The 19,510-nt window shown below is 63.7% G+C and overlaps 1 protein-coding gene across 5 annotated transcripts in view; it reads left to right on the forward strand.

Moving 5' to 3' along the window:
- RTKN (rhotekin) overlaps window positions 1-19,510 on the forward strand; it is a 35,092-nt gene continuing 15,582 nt past the window's right edge. For 2 of the 5 annotated variants that reach the window (XM_045019918.1, XM_045019922.1), the window contains exon 1: window positions 1-287. In XM_045019918.1, coding sequence (XP_044875853.1) covers window positions 177-287 — 111 coding nt within the window. In that variant the 5' untranslated portion in view covers window positions 1-176. Of the gene's footprint in view, window positions 288-11,726; window positions 11,847-12,776; window positions 13,216-16,025; window positions 16,785-19,510 lie in introns of those variants that run through there. The other 3 variants (XM_045019920.1, XM_045019919.1, XM_045019921.1) reach the window with 3 other exon arrangements.

Here is a 19,510-nt window from a genome sequence, read left to right on the forward strand (position 1 = left end):
ACTTCCCTGGGGAATTGGGAGCGGGACCGGGACCGGGACCGGGCCGGGGCAGTGAGCTCGGAACCGAACCAGTGGGGACCGGGCCAGGCTCCCGCCCTCCCAGGGTTGCAGCCCGGACCACAGCGGCTCCGATCCCCCGCAGGCGTTTGGATCGGGCCGGTCCCGGCTGCGCCAGGATGTTCTGCCGGAACCACCGGAGCCGAGTGACCGTGGCGAGGGGCTCGGCCCTGGAGATGGAGATCCGGAGGGGCCGCTTCAGGCTCAGCCTCCTCGGGGACACCCCCCAGGTAGGAACCCCCGGCCAGCCCCGGACCCCCGCTGCTGCCAACACCCCGGGGCGGCCGGGGTCCCCCGCTTCCCCCTGCGCCTCGCCCGTCTCCGGCTCCTCCTCCCCGGGTCTCCGCTCTCACCTGCGGCCGCGCCTCGCCCCGGCCCAGCCCCGGCCCCAGGTGCTGCCCCTGCCGGCTTGGGCAGTTCTGAGGCCGGGAAGTTTGAGTGACCCGCTGTGGGCTTTGGGGGCTCCACAAACAGACGTTGTTCCGGCCCCCACAGCCCCCTAGTGCAACGCTGAGCATTGGGGTCAGCGCTGCCAGGGTAGACCCCACCCCGGAGCCCCCTGCCCCACAGCCCCCTAATGGGAGCATTGGGGTCAGCGCTGCCAGGGGAGACCCCCCCTGGAGCCCCCTGCCCCACAGCCCCCTAATGGGAGCATTGGGGTCAGCGCTGCCAGGGGAGACCCCCCCTGGAGCCCCCTGCCCCACAGCCCCCTAATGGGAGCATTGGGATCAGTGCTGCCAGGGGAGACTCCCCCCACGGAGCCTCCTGCCCCACAGCCCCCTAGTACAGTGCTGAGCATTGGGGTCAGCGCTGCCAGGGAGAGCGCCCCCCTCAGAGCCCCCTGCCCCACAGCCCCCTAATGGGAGCATTGGGGTCAGCGCTGCCAGGGGAGACCCCCCCCTGGAGCCCCCTGCCCCACAGCCCCCTAATGGGAGCATTGGGATCAGTGCTGCCAGGGGAGACTCCCCCCACGGAGCCTCCTGCCCCACAGCCCCCTAATGGGAGCATTGGGATCAGTGCTGCCAGGGGAGACTCCCCCCACGGAGCCTCCTGCCCCACAGCCCCCTAGTGCAGTGCTGAGCATCGGGGTCGGCACTGCCAGGGAGAGCACCCCCCTCAGAGCCCCCTGCCCCACAGCCCCCTAATGGGAGCATTGGGGTCAGCGCTGCCAGGGGAGACCCCCCCCCTGGAGCCCCCTGCCCCACAGCCCCCTAATGGGAGCATTGGGATCAGTGCTGCCAGGGGAGACTCCCCCCACGGAGCCTCCTGCCCCACAGCCCCCTAGTGCAGCGCTGAGCATCGGGGTCAGCACTGCCAGGGAGAGCGCCCCCCTCAGAGCCCCCTGCCCCACAGCCCCCTAATGGGAGCATTGGGGTCAGCGCTGCCAGGGGAGACCCCCCCCAGAGCCCCCTGCCCCACAGCCCCCTAGTGAGGCGCTGAGCATTGGGGTCAGTGCTGCCAGGGGAGGACCCCCCCCGGAGCCCCCTGTCCCACAGCCCCCTAATGGGAGCATTGGGGTCAGCGCTGCCAGGGGAGACCCCCCCCAGAGCCCCCTGCCCCACAGCCCCCTAGTGAGGCGCTGAGCATTGGGGTCAGTGCTGCCAGGGGAGGACCCCCCCCGGAGCCCCCTGCTCCACAGCCCCCTAATGGGAGCATTGGGGTCGGCACTGCTAGGGAAGACCCCCCCCCCCATGGCGCTCCCCATCCTTGCAGCACAGTCCTTCCCTGTGCTGGGTCGCTGGGGTCAGCCCGGTCTGCAGAGCACCTCTTAAAGTGGGGAGACAGATTCCCCCTCCACCTGATCCTCCTCTTTCCATCCGAGCCCGCCCGGCCCAGGACCCCCGAGCCCGCCCGGCCCAGGACCCCCGAGCCCGCCCGGCCCAGGCCTGAGCGAGTGGCCTGGCGCCTGGGGTCACAACGTGTGGAGAGACGGTGAGGAGAGGCCCCCCCACCCCGCAGTGCCTCGCTGGAGCATTGGGGTCAGCACTGAGGGGAGAGCAGAGCACCCCCCCCCCGGAGCCCCCACCCTGCGGCACCTGGAGACTTCCAGCCCTTCCACCCACTCGCTGGCCAAGCCCGACCCTGCTGAGATCATGCTCAGGCGGCCGCCGGCCACGGGACTGGAAAACTGGGTTTCTCGCTGACTTCAAGGCCATTTAACTTGCTCTAACTGGGCAACAAGCCAGCGGGGGATTGGCAGGGGGCTGGCCCCCCCGGCGAGGGGTGTCACTGGCCTGCTGCCCGGGGCCCCCGCTGGGGGACGGCTGGGGTGGCAGCGCCCCCTGTCGGCTGCCGGGGGGAGCGGTGGGAGGTGGCTGCCCCCCAGGCACACTGCTCTGCCGCCTGTAGGGCGGGTGCTGCCATTGCCCCTTCTCAGACAGGGAGGGGCGAAGCTGAGCGGCCGTTTGAGGGGTGCTAGGAGGGAGAGAGTGGGACTGGGAGTCGGGACTCCTGGGTTTTCCCCCTGGCACTGCCCTTGCCTGGCTGTGACCCTGGGCGAGCCCCTTCTCTCTGCTGGAGCCAGGCTGAGCTGGGCCAGGCCTCCCATCTCTCCCTGGGACTTGTGGGATTTCAAACCCGACTCCTCCCTGCCGGGCCTGGCCAGTGACTCTGGGGGTGGGGGGCAGCTGGGGTGGGCGCTGGCTGGTGGGTTCCCGGCCTGTTGGTGTCACACGGTCGTTGGTGCAAGCAGCATGGTGCTGGGCCCAGCGTTCCCAGCACCAGGGGCGAGATCTAGGACTGAAACCTGGGCCCCAGTGGGGGGCCCAGGCCAGGATCTGCCCCCCACATGACAGCACTGCCCCCTTGCTGAGCGAATCACACTGGTGGAAACCAAACCCATGGGGCGCGTGCCCCACCCAGCACAGCTCCCGGGGAAGCCAGGCCTGGACTGGTTGTGGCTGGGGGGCCCATGGGTGGCTCAGAGCTGAGTCATGCTGAGCAATCCGCCCCCAGGTGGCAGGCTCTGGTCCCGGCAGGGAGGCTCTGGCAATGCCCCTTGCCCGGGTTCCTGCCCTGCGTCCCTGCTGAGTCTCTCCAGTGCTGCTTGTGGGCCTGCAGATGAGGAGTTCATGCCCGCCCTGTGCCCGGCTGCAGTGCGTCCTCGTTCCCCCCGAGTGTCAGCCAGCCCCGTGGGGCTGGGGGCTACAGGGTCATCGGCAGAAGCGTTACAGCTGGGGGGAGCCCTCTGCCCCCCCTTCCCGTCCCTGTTAGCAAAAGTATGTGCCCCAGGAGGTGCCCGTGGGGCTGCGACCACGAGCCTCCGCAGGCTGGGCCGTTGGCACCTAGCGTCTGCCTGTCTGCTCCCCATACGCCTGGGGGCTGCCTGCCTCTGCAGCCTCCTCTTGAGGAGGGCCCATGGGTGGCCAAGCTGGGCCGGGGAAGGGGTGTCCGGGCTCTGTGCGGGGAAGCTGGGGCTGCTTACAGGGCACACTCCTTAGCCCAGGAGTCTCCCAGCCCCCGTCTGTGCTCTGGGATGGGAGCAGCTGCCTGCCAGTACGGGGCACTGAGGCCTGGTCCACCCTTCAGATGCTGCAGCGCGTCAGTGTGGGGCGCTGCCTGCTCCGTGGGGAACGGGGGGGGGGCTCTCCTGTGGGCACAGTTAATCCACCGCTCGAGGGCTGAGTTCTTCCATCCACCCAGCACTGGCCTCCCGGGGACTCAGGTTGGCCCAATTACGCTGCTCGGGGATTTCCCCACTCCTCAGTGATGGACTTAAACCGACCTAATTTCCTATTGTAGACCAGGCCTGAGTCATCTGCCCATCCCCTACTCCCCTCCCAGGAGGGGGGGAGAGAGACCTGGGTCACGAGGGACTTGCTGCACCCCCTGGGCCATGGTGCTGGGTCCCAGGTTCTCCCCTTCGTGCTGCAGGCTCCCCAGGCAGTCTGCACAGGCCCAGCCCTGTGCATGGAAAGGGTTAACTGGAGGAGCTGTACCTGGCAGCAGGTGGAACAAAGGCCCGATTCTCTCCTGGAGCCGGGAATTCCCGCTCTGCTGCCTAGGGCAAGGCTGGGACTGGCACTTCTGAAGGCTAATTCCCTCCTCTCCCCCCCCCCCCCCCGTGACCAGATGTCCCGATTTTATAGGAACTGTCCCGATTTTGGGGCCTTTTGCTTATATAGGCTCCTATTAGCCCCCACCCTGTCCTGATTTTTCACATTTGGTGTGAATGCCACCCCCCCCCCCCGCAAGCTGCAGCCGTGCTCTCACCTGACCCCAGCAGTCCCCTGCTGACGTCACTACCCTTCCCTTGTTCCCCGCCAGCCACCCTGGCCTGCCCCAGTACCAGGAGCCGCCTTGACCTGCACCCGCCCCCTAAAAACACTCGTATTTCCACAAACCAGAAAACAGCCCAGCCCACCCCACTGAGAGACTCATTAAACGTCCACGGTCAATCAGACAAACTGTATTTTGGGGGTAACACTAAATCAGCCCCCCCTCATCAGAACAGACGTACTGGGTCAGACCAAAGGTCCATCCAGCCCAGTGTCCTGTCTTCCAACAGTGGCCAGTGCCAGGTGCCCCAGAGGGAATGAACAGAACAGAGAATCAGCGAGTGATCCATCCCCTGTCGCCCATTCCCAGCTTCTGGCAAACAGAGGCTCGGGACACCATCCCTGTCCATCCTGGCTAATAGCCATTGATGGACCGATCCTCCACGAACTTATCGAGGTCTTTTTTTGAACCCTGTTATAGTCTTGACCCTCACAACATCCTCTGGCAAGGAGTTCCACAGGTTGACTGTGTGTTGTGAAGAAATACTTCCTTTTGTTTGTTTTAAACCTGCTGCCTATTGCTTTCATTTGGTGGCCCCTAGTTCTTGTGTTCTGCCAAGGTGTAAATAACACTTTATTTACTTTCTACACACCAGTCATGATTTTATAGACCTCTATCGTATCCCCCCCTTAGTCATCTCTTTTCCAAGCTGAAAAGTCCAAGTCTTATTAATCTCTCCTCTAATCATTCCATACCTCTAATAATTTTTGTTGCCCTTTTCTGAACCTTTTCCAATTTCAATATATCTTTTTTGAGACAGGGTGACCAGATCTACATGTAGTATTCAAGATGTGGGTGCACCATGGATTTATATAGAGGCAACATGATATTTTCTGTCTTATTATATGTCCCTTTCTTAATGATTCCCAACATTCTGTTCACTTTTTTGACTGCTGCTGTGCACATGGAGTGGATGTTTTCAGAGAACTATCCACAATGATGCCAAGATCTTTCTTGAGTGGTAACAGCTAATTTAGACCCCATCATTTTATATGTATAGTTGGGATTATGTTTTCCAATGTGTGTTACTTTGCATTTATCAATGTTGAATTTCATCTGCCATTTTGCTGCCCCGGCACCCAGTTCTGAGACATCCCTTTGTAGCTCTTCGCAGTCTGCCTGGGTCTTAACTATCTTTAGTAATTTTGTATCATTGGCAAATTTTGCCACCTCACTGTTTACCCTTTTTCCAGATTATTTATGACTATGTTGAATAGGACTGGGGACACCACTATTTACCTCTCTCCATTCCGAAAACTGGCCATTTATTCCTATCCTTTGTTTCCTATCTTTTAACCAGTTATCAATCCATGAGAGAACTTTCCTTCTTATCCCGTGGCAGCTCACTTTGCTCAAGGGCCTTTGGTGAGGGGCCTTGTCAAAGTCTTTCTGAAAATCTAAGTACACTATATCCACTGGATCCCCCTTGTCCACATGCTTGTTGACCCCCTCAAAGAATTCTAGTAGATTGTAAAGGGAAATCATGCCTCACCAAAAACCATGTTGACTCTTCTCCAACAAATTATGTTCATCTATGTGTCTGACAATTTTGTTCTTTATTATAGTTTCAACCAGTTTGCCCGGTACTGAAGTCAGGCTTATCGGCCTGTAATTGCTGGGATCACCTATGGAGCCCTTTTAAAAATTGGTGTCACATTCGCTGTCCTCCAGTCCTTTGGTGTACAGAAGCTGATTTAAATGCTAGGTTACCGACTACAGTTAGTAGTGCTGCAATTTCACATTTGAGTTCCTTCAGAACTCTTGGGTGATACCATCAGGTCCTGGTGACTTATTACTGTTTAGTTTATCAATTTGTTCCAGAACCTCCTCTAATGACACCTCAATCTGGGACAGTTCCTCAGATTTGTCACCTAAACAGAATGGCTCAGGTTTGGGTATCTCCCTCACATCTTCAGCCATGAAGACTGAGGCAAAGAATTCATTTAGTTTCTCTGCAATGGCTTTATCGTCCTTGGGTGCTCCTTTAGCATCTCGATCGTCCAGTGGCCCCACTGATTGTTAGCAGGCTTCCTGCTTCTGATGTTCTTTAAAAAAAAAAAATGTTGCTATTACTTTTTGAGTCTTTGGTTAGCTGTTCTTCAAATTATTTTTTGGCCTTCCTAATTGTATTTTTACACTTCATTTGTCAGAGTTTATGCTCCTTTCTATTTTCCTCAGTGGGTTCCAGGACCAGCTGCTCCAAGAAACAGTCATTTAAGGTGTCAAACTTTATCTCTGCATCCCGTCCTGAGGTGACACGTACCCCATCATGACATGTATGGGGATAGTTGAAATGCCCCATTATTATTGATTTTTATTTATTTATTTATTTTAATACCCTCTCTAATCTCCCTGAGCATTTCACAGTCACTAACACCATCCTGGTCAGGTGCTCAGTAATAGATCCCTATTGCTATATTCTTCTTATTAGAGCATGGAATTACTATCCAGTGAAATTCTGTGGTACAGTTTGGTTCATTTAAGGTTTTTACTTCATTTGATTCTACACTTTCTTTCACGTATAGTGGCGCTCCCCCACCAGCACGACCTGTTCTGTCCTTCTGATATATTTTGTACCCTGGTATTACTGTGTCCCATTGATTATCCTCATTCCACCAAGTTTCTGTGATGCCTGTTATAGCAATAGCCTCATTTAATACGAGGCACTCCAGTTCACCCCTCTTGTTATGTAGACTTCTAGCACTGGTATATGAGCACTTTAAAAACTCGTCACTTTTTGGCTGTCTGCCATTACATGATGTAATTGAACGGGACTTTCTTTCATTTGACTGTTTCTCATCAGATCCTACCTGTATTTTATCATCTTCCCTCCTCTCCTCCCTACTAGGACACAGAGAATCTCCATTAATAGATCCTCCCCTAAGGGATGTCTCTGTCTGAACCACGTGTTCCTCTGCACCTGTCGGCTTTTCCCCAGCCCTTAACATTAAAAAGACCGTAGATCAGGTTGCTGGCACTTAGTTTAAAATCTGGTTCCATTTTGGTTTAGGTGGAGCCCACCTCTCCTGCATAGGCTCCCCCTTTCCCAAAAGTTTCCCCAGTTCCTAATAAATCTAAACCCCTCCTCCCTACACCATCGGCTCATCCACACATTGAGAGCCTGCAGTTCTGCCTGTCTAACTGGCCCTGCACGTGGAACTGGAAGCGTTTCAGAGAATGCTACGGTGGAGGTCCTGGACATCAATCTCTTACCTAGCAGCCTAAACTTGGCCTCTAGGACCTCTCTCCTACCCTTCCCTATGTCATTGGTACCTGCAAACCTCGATCGTTTCCCTCTGCTCTTGTTGGATGGTCTCCTTCCCTGAGACTTTCATCCTCCTCAACAGCACAGACCGGGGGTAGGACCGTTCTACGGTGTCCCAGAAAGTCTCATCTATGTACCTCTCTGTCTCCTTTAGCTCCTCCAGTTTAGCCACTCTGGTCTCCAAAGCCCATACATGGTCTCTGAGGGCCAGGAGCTCCATACACCACCCGCCCATAGGGCAGGTAATCAGACATGCTGCATTGGATGCAGTAAACTGGGTAGCCCCCACTCTGTTATGGGACTTTTTACTCATGCAGCTCATTCCTTTGATGAGGTTCAACAAGGACAAGTGCAGAGTCCTGCACTTAGGACGGAAGAATCCCATGCACTGCTACAGACTAGGGACCGAATGGCTGGGTAGCAGTTCTGCAGAAAAGGACCTAGGGGTTACGGTGGACGAAAAGCTGAATATGAGTCAACAGTGTGCCCTTGTTGCCAAGAAGGCTAATGGCATTTTGGGTTGTATAAATAGGGGCATTTCCAGCAGATCAAGGGATGTGATCATCCCCCTCTACTCAGCACTGGTGAGGCCTCATTTGGAGTACTGTGTCCAGTTTTGGGCCCCACACTACAAGAAGGATGTGGATAAATTGGAGAGAGTCCAGCGGAGGGCAACAAAAATGATTAGGGGGCTGGAGCACATGACTTATGAGGAGAGGCTGAGGGAACTGGGATTGTTTAGTCTGCAGAAGAGAAGAATGAGGGGGGATTTGATAGCTGCTTTCAACTACCTGAAAGGGGGTTCCAAAGAGGATGGATCTAGACTGTTCTCAGTGGTAGAAGATGACAGAACAAGGAGTAATAGTCTCAAGTTGCAGAGGGGGAGGTTTAGGTTGGATATTAGGAAAAACTTTTTCACTAGTAGGGTGGTGAAGAACTGGAATGGGTTACCTAGGGAGGTGGTGGAATCTCCTTCCTTAGAGGTTTTTAAGGTCAGGCTTGACAAAGCCCTGGCTGGGATGATTTAGTTGGGTTTGGTCCTGCTTTGAGCAGGGGGTTGGACTAGATGACCTCCTGAGGTCCCTTCCAACCCTGAGATTCTATGATTCTATGTTTTGTTGGTATCACTGGATGTTTTTGGCTTTAAGTTTAAAGAATAATAAGTTGTACCCAGCCCCTCGCCCACGCTGCTCCCCTGTTAGCCGCTCCTGTTCACTAGCCTTCGAGCTGCTCAGGGCCCTAAGCAATTGCTTAGTGTGCTTATGCCTAGTACCACCATTACCCGTCGCCTCTTCCCATGCCCAACCCTACTGGCTGTGAGTGTTCATAGAACCGTAGCACTGGAAGGGCCCTCGAGGGGTGTGTGTGTGTGTGCGCGCCCCCCCTGCAGGACAGCACCTCCTACCTTGAGGCTGCCTGTCCCCAGCCTGGCGTGCACAGGGCCAGGATGTGCTGTGCCTTCCCTCCCTGCCTCAGTTGCAGAGGATTATGGGTTTGGCATCTGCCACTAAGGGATTGGGCCAGGCCTTGCGGGCCCTACGGTCCTGAGCAGCCTGCACCCCTGGCACTGCCAGCTCTATGCAGGGGCTCCAGGATCAAATCTCCATGGGGAGCTGGGACATGCCTGCTGGTCCTACCCATCCCCTCCCCAGGCACCTGCCCAGGTGTGTCCTCCTGGCTCCACCTTGTACAGGGGAGGGTGGGTTTGAGCACCCCCTGGTGTGCAGATCAGCACAGTGCAGGCGCGAGCTCTTATGGCCACCCCAGGAGCTGCGGGATGGGACAGGTTTGGGGGTAGTGCCTGTGACAGCCTTACCACCTCAGAGCGCCCCTTGTGGCAACACCCAGTGTTGCACCCAGTTTGCTTTGAGAGTGCCAGGGGGGCTCTCACCCCTCTAGGGTACCCAAAGTCCAGACTCAGTGCCGAGGAATGAGAACTCCTCACCTCCCTGGGCTCAGGCCCCAGCCCCCTGCGCCCCCTCCCAGGCTCTGCAGGGCTCTCTCCCCGGAGTCCCCGTTCCTACCAGCCGCTGACCCTCAGGACATCTTCCCTGGAGACTTTAGTCTGGTTCTCTCCAGGCTGGTCCTTATCCCTGTTTACTGCCCAGGCCATTGGGGTGGGGGAGGAGGGGAAGTGTTTGGCCTCCTTCAGGGGCCCCCTTCACCCCTGCTGCCCTGTGCCGGGGGCAGGCACCCCTATGGCTCCCTTTGCAGGGAGGGGAATGGGCACACTTCCTCTGTAGCACTCCTATCTTCTCTCTTGCCAGTTCTTCTCTCCCCAGCTGTTCATCCAAACCCTCTGCTCCGGTCCACAGACTGATGCCCCCTGAAAGGGCTCCGTCACCCCCCGTTGCTATCCCCAGGGGCAGGGCTGGGGGGAGATGATGCCCCTCCCCCCAAGGCGACCAGTGGGCTGTGTTGAGTGGCTGGGGGCTGGCTGTGCCTAGGTGGCTCTGGCATGGACCCAGAAGGCCTGCGAAGGGCAGGGGTTAGAGGGTAGTTGGCCACAGTGGATGTTAAGGCAACCTGACGCTGGGATGGAGGGGCACGTGCTGCGGGGTGTCCCCAGAGCTGTGTGCTGCAGGGCCGAGGGCTGGGATTCCTGGTGCCCGCTGCTCAGTGCCATGGGGGCTCCTGGCAGGCTGCTCAGGGCGGGGTGCACTGGTCTGAGGTGCCAGGAGCCTGTCTTGCTCCCAGACCAGCCTAGGGCAGCATCTGCCTCCTTGGTGCCTGGACGGGGAGGATGAGGGCCTGTGGTCTGGCACGATCGTTCCTGCCCTTAGGGAGCTCTCACAGCCCTGCTGGTCCCCGGGAAGCACCATCCCCTGCCCCTGCCCGGTGGTGCCCTTGGAGTGCTTGGAACCCGCACTCCCCCCAGCGGGTGGCACCTGGAGCAGCTCGGAGCCTGGTGCAGGGAGGCTCTGGGGGCAATTTGGGCAGGGGGAGGGGCTTTGGTCAAACAAGACCTGTCCTGCTTGGAGCCTGGCTAGAGCTGGCAGGGCCTGGGGGTGGGGGTGGGGGGACATTCAGCCCTGTGTGAGTGCCAAAAGTTCGGGGGGTGGGGGGTGCCCTGGGTGACCGCTGAACATTCCTGGGGGGAGGAGCCTTGTGTGGGCACCATGTGTTTTAGGAGGAGAGAGGGCAGGCTGGGTGCAGAGCGTCACCTTGGGGTGTGGGGGGGCTGTCTGGGTGCTGAGTGTTCTCTGGGGAAGGGGGGCTGTTTGGGGGGCCGGGTGTCGGCTTGGGGGCTGGCTGGGGGCTGAGTGTTATCGGGGGTTTGGGGCTGGCTGGGGGCTGAGCGTTAGCGGGGGTTCGGGGGCTGTCTGCGCACCATGTCACCTTGGGGAGGGTGGGGGGGTGGCATCTGGGCACCGATGTGGGGGCCGTTTCCCGCCTCGATCCATCTGTCCCCCTCCCGCCCCGGGACGCGACAGGATGTGGTTGGGGCTTTGTGTTCAGGTTGCAGGATGGGCCCTATCTCCCTGTCTCACTTCTCCTGGCGGAGGGGAGGGGGGGCTGTCCTGGGTTCGAGGGGTTCCCGGCCTGGCCCCTCGGGGATACCCCAGGAGGGGGCTGGCTACGCAGCCCCCTGGCGAAGGCAGGGCCTGGAGGCTGCGGGAGGGGGTTGCCAAGGCCGGGCACCGCCAGTGGCGCCTGAACGTTGTTAATAGTGGGGGGTGCTGAAAGCCAGGCCCTGCCCCCCCCCCGAGCTGCGGCCGGGAGCAAAGCCCTGGGCGTGGGGCGCTGCAGCACCCCCTGCCCCCCTAGTTTCCTGCCTGGGGGCACCGTGGGCTGGGCACAGACCCAGCAGTGGCCCTGCCCCGCCCGGGCCAGGGAGTCTCCCTGCCGGGAGCGGGGGCCCCGGGCTCCCCCCTCCGCTCTGCCACGAAGTGGCCGCGTGGCTCCGGGCGGGCCCGGCCCGGGCCGCTCTGCACCAGAAGAGGGAGCCCCCTGCAGGGCCCGGGCGGGACCGGGCGCTCCCCGCCCATCCCCGTGGGCTCTGGCCGCCCCCCGGCCCGGGCTGAGCGCGGGACCCCGGGGGCGCCCAGTGGGGCCAGGCCGGAGGCCGCGGTGAGGGGCAGCGGCAGTGGCTGGAGCCGGCGCGGCTCTGGCCCGGCCCCGCAGCCAGTCGTGGAGGGGCCGCCCCTGTAACCCGAGCCGGGCGGGGCTGGGCGGGAGGGAGCCGGGCAGGGGCCGCCCGGCCGGGCCGCGGGCAGCTGGGAACCGGCGCCGGGAGGAGGCGAAGGTAACGGGGCGGGTTGAGCCGGGGGAGGGACCCTGACCTGTGTGCAGGGCTGCGGGGGGGGGGCCGCTGCCCCGAGCCCTCCCCCCCGGGCCTGGGCTGCGAGTGGGGGGCGCTGCCCCGGCCCTGGGCTGCGAGTGGGGGGCGCTGCCCCGAGCCCTGCCCCCCCCCGGCCCTGGGCTGCGAGTGGGGGGCGCTGCCCCGAGCCCTGCCCCCCCCGGCCCTGGGCTGCGAGTGGGGGGCGCTGCCCCGAGCCCTGCCCCCCCGGCCCTGGGCTGCGAGTGGGGGGCGCTGCCCCTACCTGCCCCCCCGGCCCTGGGCTGCGAGTGGGGGGCGCTGCCCTGGCCCCTGCCCCCCCGGCCCTGGGCTGCGAGTGGGGGGCGCTGCCCCTGCCCCCCCGGCCCTGGGCTGCGAGTGGGGGGCGCTGCCCCTGCCCCCTCGGCCCTGGGCTGCGGGGGGCCGCTGCCCCGGACCCTGCCCCCTTGGCCCTGGGCTGCGAGTGGGGGGCGCTGCCCCGGCCCCTGCCCCCCCCCGTCCCTGGGCTGCGAGTGGGGGGCGCTGCCCCGGCCCCTGCCCCCCCCCCCGTCCCTGGGCTGCGAGTGGGGGGCGCTGCCCCGGCCCTGGGCTGCGAGTGGGGGGCGCTGCCCCGAGCCCTGCCCCCCCCAGCCCTGGGCTGCGAGTGGGGGGCGCTGCCCCGGGCCCTGCCCCCCCGGCCCTGGGCTGCGAGTGGGGGGCGCTGCTCCGGCCCCTGCCCCCCCGGCCGTGGGCTGCGAGTGGGGGGCGCTGCCCCGGGCCCTGCCCCCCCGGCCGTGGGCTGCGAGTGGGGGGCGCTGCTCCGGCCCCTGCCCCCCGCCCGACACTGAGCTGTGAGTGGGGGGTGCTGCCCTGGCCCCTGCACACTGGCTGCTTGTTCTGTGGGAGGAAAATGCGCATTACTGGGGCTGGGATGAATGGGCCTTTTCTCTTCACAGCTGGGCCCGTGGCTGGTGGCTGGGAATCCGCTGACGGAGACAGCCGGGGGCAGGGGGAACGCGAGGAGGCAGCGAGCCTGCCCCACGGACCCGCCTGCTCCGGCGAGATCGGGGAGCCCCGTCCTGTGCTGCTCAGCCAGAGCGGAGCAGAGCTCGGGGCACTGCTCGCAGGCACCTGGCACTGGCCCTCCAGGCGGGGTGGACATGGGCATTGGCTGCGCCCTGGCGAGCAGGCGCCTGTGCAGGGGCCCTGGGGCTGCCAGTGACGGGGCCGGGCCGGGGGTGTAACCGGTGCCATGGACATGGCGGCGAGGGACAGGTTTGCAGAGATGCAGGACAGGCTTCGGATCCTGGAGGACCTCAACATGCTGTACGTCCGGCAGATCGCGCTCAGCCTGCAGGTACGGCTCCCGCGGTGCCCCTGCCAGGCGTCCTGCAGTGCCCAGCCTGCCTCTCACCCTGGCACTCACCATGGCAAGGCACAGGCCGTACCAGGGAGGGTGCCCATCCTGGGATCCCTATGGCCCGTCGGTGCTGAGACCACGTTGTTACCCCTGGCCTGGCTTTGCTGAGCTCCAGCCCATGCTGGAGCCTGGGGCTTTGGGGCTGTCGGGCATTGAAGGGACTGCTGGGACGCTGAAGAGCTTGGCTGGTGGTGGCTCTGCTGGGGGCAGCGTCCTGCCCCCCGGGGCTGCAGGCAGCAGGTGCCTCGGGCTGGTGCTGGAGCAGAATGGTTGTGCTGAGGGATCCCAGTGAGGTCTGGGAGCCCAGGCTCCTGGGTTCTGACACCCCCGACTCCCGCCGCCCAGTCAGCGTGCAGCATGACTCTCCCTGTGGGCGGGGGCCCTGAGCTCAGGAATGCGTGTGGCATCCTGGCTGGGGTGGAACAGGCTGGCATGGTTCCAGGGCGCTGTGTGGGCTCCTGCGTGTATCGGGCTCCGTGGGGCAGCGCGTGCAGCCTGGCCCTATGGGGCAGCCTGGCAGGGACTCACATCAGTTCCGGTGTGCAGGGCTGGCGGGGGGCTCGTGTGCGGATGGTGCCTTGGAGGGGGGCCTGGTGCAGGGGACGGGCCCAGACTCTGACGGCAAAGACCAGGCTGGCAGTGTGCGCCCCTGGGCAGAGCAAGCACCCGAATGTGTCTGCTCCCGTGGGGAGACCCAGCTTTCCAGCCAGCGGCGTGGCCTGAGCCGTGCATGCTGGGAGCTGTAGTCTGGCCCTTGTTACTCAGCCCCGGGGAGAGCACAGAGCCAAGGGGGACGGCACCCGGGTTGTGTCTGGGGATCCCTTAGCTGGGCAGCGGCACGGAGCATGCAGCCAGGTCGGGGGCTGGCCCTCGCCCTCCATACTGCCAGGAAGCTGCTGCAGCAGGCTTTGCTCACCAGCTTCCTGCGCTCAGGCAAACCAGCCCCTGGGATCATTTTCTGTCCCTGGCTCTGGGAGGGGTGTGGGGACTGGAAGGTTAGCGCAGGGGGAGCTGGGAGCCAGGACTCCTGGGTTCTGTCCCCGGCTCTGGGAGGGGAGTGGGGTCTGGAGGGTTGGTGGGGTGCTGGGAGCCAGGATTCCTGGGTTCTGTCCCCGGCTCTGGGAGAGGGGTGGGGTCTGGAGGGTTGGTGGGGTGCTGGGAGCCAGGACTCCTGGGTTCTGTCCCCGGCTCTGGGAGGGGAGTGGGGGCTGGAGGGTTGGTGGGGTGCTGGGAGCCAGGACTCCTGGGTTCTGTCCCCGGCTCTGGGAGGGGAGTGGGGGCTGGAGGGTTGGTGGGGTGCTGGGAGCCAGGACTCCTGGGTTCTGTCCCCGGCTCTGGGAGGGGAGTGGGGGCTGGAGGGTTGGTGGGGTGCTGGGAGCCAGGACTCCTGGGTTCTCTCCCCGGCTCTGGGAGGGGAGTGGGGGCTGGAGGGTTGGTGGGGTGCTGGGAGCCAGGATTCCTGGGTTCTCTCCCCGGCTCTGGGAGAGGGGTGGGGTCTGGTGGGTCAGAGCAGGGGGGCTGGGAGCCAGGATTCCTGGGTTCTGTCCCCGGCTCTGGGAGGGGAGTGGGGGCTGGAGGGTTGGTGGGGTGCTGGGAGCCAGGATTCAGTTCGTTTTCCAGATCTGCCGTGCCCGGGGCTCATCCTTTTCCCCTCTGTGCCCGTCGCTGGGTGGGGGGCACTGGCAGCCGGGGGCTGGTGCTGTGGGGACTCTGCTCTCTCCCCCTGCAGGCTGGGGGAGGGGGTCCTGGCTGCGGGCTCTCCAAGCTGCTTTTAATCAGCAGACAGCGGCTGATTTCCACCTCGGTCGTGGCTGTGCCTGCAAACAGGGCGGCTGCCGTGGGCGTGTGAGCGCCAGTGGGGTGCCCGGGGATCCAGAAGAGTGGGCGGGGGGCGCCTGGGCAGTGGGGGCGCAGTGGAGGGAGGAGACGTGAGCTGGGGGCGCTCAGGAGCTGTGCGCCTGGGGGAGTCCCCACTGCAGGGCAAGGAGCTGGGCCCCCACTCTGCCTGCAGGGGACGCACCCTCTCAGTCAGCGCCAAGTGCCCCTGCCCCCAAAGGCCCAGGGCTGAGCCGCTGCCGGCCAGGTGCTGCTGCCCCTCCCTGGGGCTGGGTCTCCCCCTTCCCCGTTCTCCTCTGCTTCCCAGCCCCGTGGACATCCAGCTCCCTCTCCTCCTCCCCGCGCTGCAGGGAGCTCTGGGTATAGGCCCCTCCTGCCCTGCTCTTTGGCCTCTCCCTGGCCGCCTGTCCACATGCCACCGTCTCCCCCGTCCCGGGCTCTCCATCCGCTCTGCTCTTCCCTTCCTGGGGTGCTGGGGTGTAGAGTAGGGAGCCCCTCCCTGGCCAGCAGCCAGGGGCTGGGTGTTACCTCCCGGGTCCCTGCCTTTGGGGAGCCCCCGGGTGCCCTTGGCCAGGCACTCACTCCAGTCCTGCCCCAGCCCGGGGGTGGGGGGTCATTTCTGAGTCAGGATCCAGCCAAGGGAGGATTTGAACCTGTGACCATCCAGCCCTGCAGGGGGAGAGCACCCCCTGCTGAGCTGTCCTGGCCAGGGGGAAACCTAGTGTCTGTCCAGCTCCAACCCCCGCCCCCCTCCGGGATTTACCGAGCAATCCTATGAGCAATCCTATTAGCAAATCGGCTGTTAATCACCTCTAGCCCCCAGGCAGCATGAGACCAAACACAACTGGCTTAGCCAGCGCCAACAGGTGGGGGCCTGCTCCGGCCCCACAAGGGGCCATGCCCCCCATAGCTGGGGGAGACCTGCCCCCACCCTGCCCTGCTGTGCCCCTCCCCACACCGTCACCTGGCCCTCCCTCCCGGAGTAGGGCCAGACTGTCCTGCCCGGCCTCTCGGGGTGGGGGGAACCGTTCCCTGGACCCCCTGTGTTTGTCTTGGGCCCACCTCCAAGGTGAGCCCCTCCGGTGGGTGCTCCCTGTGACCAGGGCGGGGTGCCAGGGGTCCCTCTGCCCAGGCCCCTTGGGGTGCCTCAGCCCCCCCATCACTTGCTCCTGAGTTGGGGGTGGGAGGCAGCTGCTGCCCCCTCTTGGCTTCACCCTGCTGGCTGCAGCTGTGCCCCCCCCCACCTGGGAAAGGAGGCAGCTGTCCATCCCCCTCGCCATGCAGCTGTCTGCCCCCCCCCATGCTATTTATAGCCAGTTGGTGATGTCACCGTTTCCTCCTCGCTCTCCATGGTGTGAATTGCTGGAGCCGGCGGCTCAGCCTTGGAACTGCCGGGAAACAGCTCCTGCTGCTCCCCCTTCCCCTGCCGGCTCCCCGGCCCCCCTCCCTCCCCTGCGCCCAGCGCCGGCTCCGCAGGGAGCTTGGCATCGCACTGCTCAGCTCTCCCTAGCCCGCCGTCAGCCGCCAGGCCAGTGCTGCAGAGCTCCCGGAGCCGTGCGCAGGCTGGGGGCGATGGGCCGGGGCGCTGGCATGCTGGGGGCACGCGGCTAGGAGGGGGAGCCCGCGGGCAGCTGGGAGCTCCCAGCATGGACAGCTGCAGGATCGGCAAAGTGAGTGCCAGGGAGACCTGGGGGCGCCCGCTGAGACGCTGCAGGGAGGGAGCTGGGCTGTGGGCTCGGGGGGGCAGGCGGGGCGGGGGGGGATGAGAGCCAGACCGGGTTGGCGAGGGGATGGGGCAAGGCCAGGGAGACTCGGGACACAGGCGCAAATGCACCTAGAGGCTCCTTGGGGCGGGGGTGGGGGATGCCGCTCCACCCCCAGCCATGCTGCAGCCTGGAGGAGTGTCAGCCAGGCCCTGCGCCTGCCCCAGCATGGAGGGCTCAGTGCCTCACGGGTGGGGCTGGATCCCCGGGGCTGTTCCTAGCCTGGGGCCATCCCTGCATCTCCTCCAGGCGCCTGCTCAGCGTGTGCCCATCCCTGGCAGTCTGGGAATCACCCCTGGCTGGAGGCCGGGCACCTCCCTGGGCATCTCCCCAGGCCGGGGCTGGAGCAGGCACCTCCCCGGGCCCGCCCCTGGCTGTGGTGAGCGTTGGCACACCTGGCAGCAGGGCGGTGCCCGCGGGCAGGGAGGGGGCCTGTGCTGCCTGCTGGCGGGCTGGGCTGCTTTCTCTCAGCAGCTGGCGCGCTGCTGCTGTGAGTGAGGGCTCGGTGCCTGGAGTGCTGCGTGGTGACCGGCGCGTGTGAGCAGGCGGGCGTGAGTCTCTTGCCCAGCAGGAACAAATGAGGGGCAGCGTTGCCCTGTGGGGGGTTGTAGCCGTGCCCTGTGGGGGGTTGCAGCCGTGCCCTGTGAAGCAGGGAGGAGGCTCATGCCAAGGTGCAGCCCCCCCCCCCCCCCGGCCCGCCCAGGGCTCCAGGCTGGGGCTGATTTTCTCCTCCCCTCTTCGACAGAGATGGGGGGAATTTCAATCTAGGAGCTTGAATTCCTCATCCCTCCACCGAAAACTGTGAGAGCAGCCGGCGGCCCCACGGCCCCCCCTCCATCCAGCCCTGCGCCTCGTGGGGAGCTGGGCGGTCACTGAAGGGGGGGTTGGTACTGGACGTGTTCACTCGGGTGCAGAGCGAACAGCCTGGGGAGGGGAATGGGGCAGCTCGGGCAGACGTCGCGGCATCGTGCCGTGCCGGGCGTGTCTCATCAGGGCAGCGCACCCTCTGGGGAGCGATTGTGCAGCCGTTCTCTGCAGGCCTGGCTAATGGGGCGCACGGGGGGGAGTGCCCGTCTTGGGGGTGCTCTGGGGACTCTGGTCTTCAATCCGTGGGACTTGTGACGCTTCAGGGGCAGCTGGTGTTTTACCCTGCTGAGACTGGGGCCGCTGTGGGGTGCTGGGTCATGGGGTGGGAGCGCCCCGTGACCTGGAACTGGGGAATGTCTAGACTCGCTTCCGGCCCTACAGACTCCCCCCACCCCGGCCCTCTTCCCCAGGGACTTATGAAACGGGGGAGAGGCAGATGAGACCTCTGGCCCCGATCCTTTCTCTGGCCCAAGGTTGCTGCATTTCCCAGCTGTGCTGGGGGCTGGCTGGGGAATGGGGGGCAGGTGGACAGTGGCTTAGCAACCAGAACTTATTTCCTGACGGCTGCACAAGATTTGTGAAGAAGGAAATCGCTCTCCCCCCCCACAACTCCGCTGGCGGGGACAGGGTTTGGTGCTGGCGGGGGTGGGGGCCTGCGGCCTGCTGTGTTTGGCGCTGGGGTGCCCAGGACCTGGTGGGCTTGGGGTGAGTGTGTGTGTGTTGGTGGGGGAGGGGGGGCGCTGTGTCTCGGCCGGGCGCTGGGTCCCGCATGCGTGTCCCCACCCCACCCCCCCCGGGTCCCGTCCCGTCCCGTGAGATTGCAGGTGTGGGCAGGGTCTGGTTGCCTGCCTGGCACAGGGCAAGGTCTGGGCCATGTCACTTCCAGGGGAAAGCGGAGCCAGGCCCCACCTACGGACGCAGGGCTGCAGGATGTAGGGCCATGGGGGCCGTGCAGGTGGCTCCCCCATTGCCACCTATGGGGCCTGGGCGGGGCACGTGCAGGAACAGCGGCCCAGTGGGCTCTCCTAGTCTCGCCCCTGTGACGGGACCAATGGCCCCCCAGTCCCATAGCCCCCCCATCGGCCCAAGCCCAGCATGGCCTGCTGCTTGGGGGAGGGGACCCCTGCTGCTGCCGGGGGCCCCGCCCCGCTGTAGTGCCCCCGGGGTCATGGTGCAGGCCTGTGCCCCCAGTTCGGGAAGGAGGTTGATACCTTGGGGAGGGGTCAGAGACGGGAATGACCGTAGCCGCATAGTGAGAGACTCTGGGAGCTCAGTCGAGTTGGCGTCCCGGAGAGCAGGCTCGGGGGTGACCTGCTCCGTCTGTAGGGACCTGCCTGGGGACACAGCTCGGCAGAGGGGGGGCGAACGCGGCGCGAGGGCTGGGAGGTGAAGCCAGAGAAATTCAGCCAGGCAAGAAGGGCTCCGTTTGCAAGGGGGTGAGCGATGAGCCCTTGCTCCCGTACCCGCAGGGGCCTGGGGGATTCTCCATCCCTGGCCACTTCTCTGGCCAGACTGGCCGATTTTCTAAGCGCTCTGCTGCAAGGCTGAGTGGGGGCAGGTCTCAGGCCTGGCTGTGGGGTCAGACTGGTGAGCACAAGGGTCCCCTCCTGGCCTTGGAAACTGTGTGTCACGGACGCCCAGGTCTTGGCCCCGTGCGGTCCGTGGGGGGAACCCCCTTCAGTGCGACAGCCCTTCTCGGGGGTCCAGTCGCTCTCGGGGTCAGGCCTCTCCGCCTCCTGGAGCCGCACCTCCCTGAGCCTCAGCAC

This window comes from Mauremys mutica, chromosome 5 (assembly GCF_020497125.1).
Source record: "Mauremys mutica isolate MM-2020 ecotype Southern chromosome 5, ASM2049712v1, whole genome shotgun sequence".
Lineage (NCBI taxonomy): Eukaryota > Metazoa > Chordata > Testudines > Geoemydidae > Mauremys > Mauremys mutica.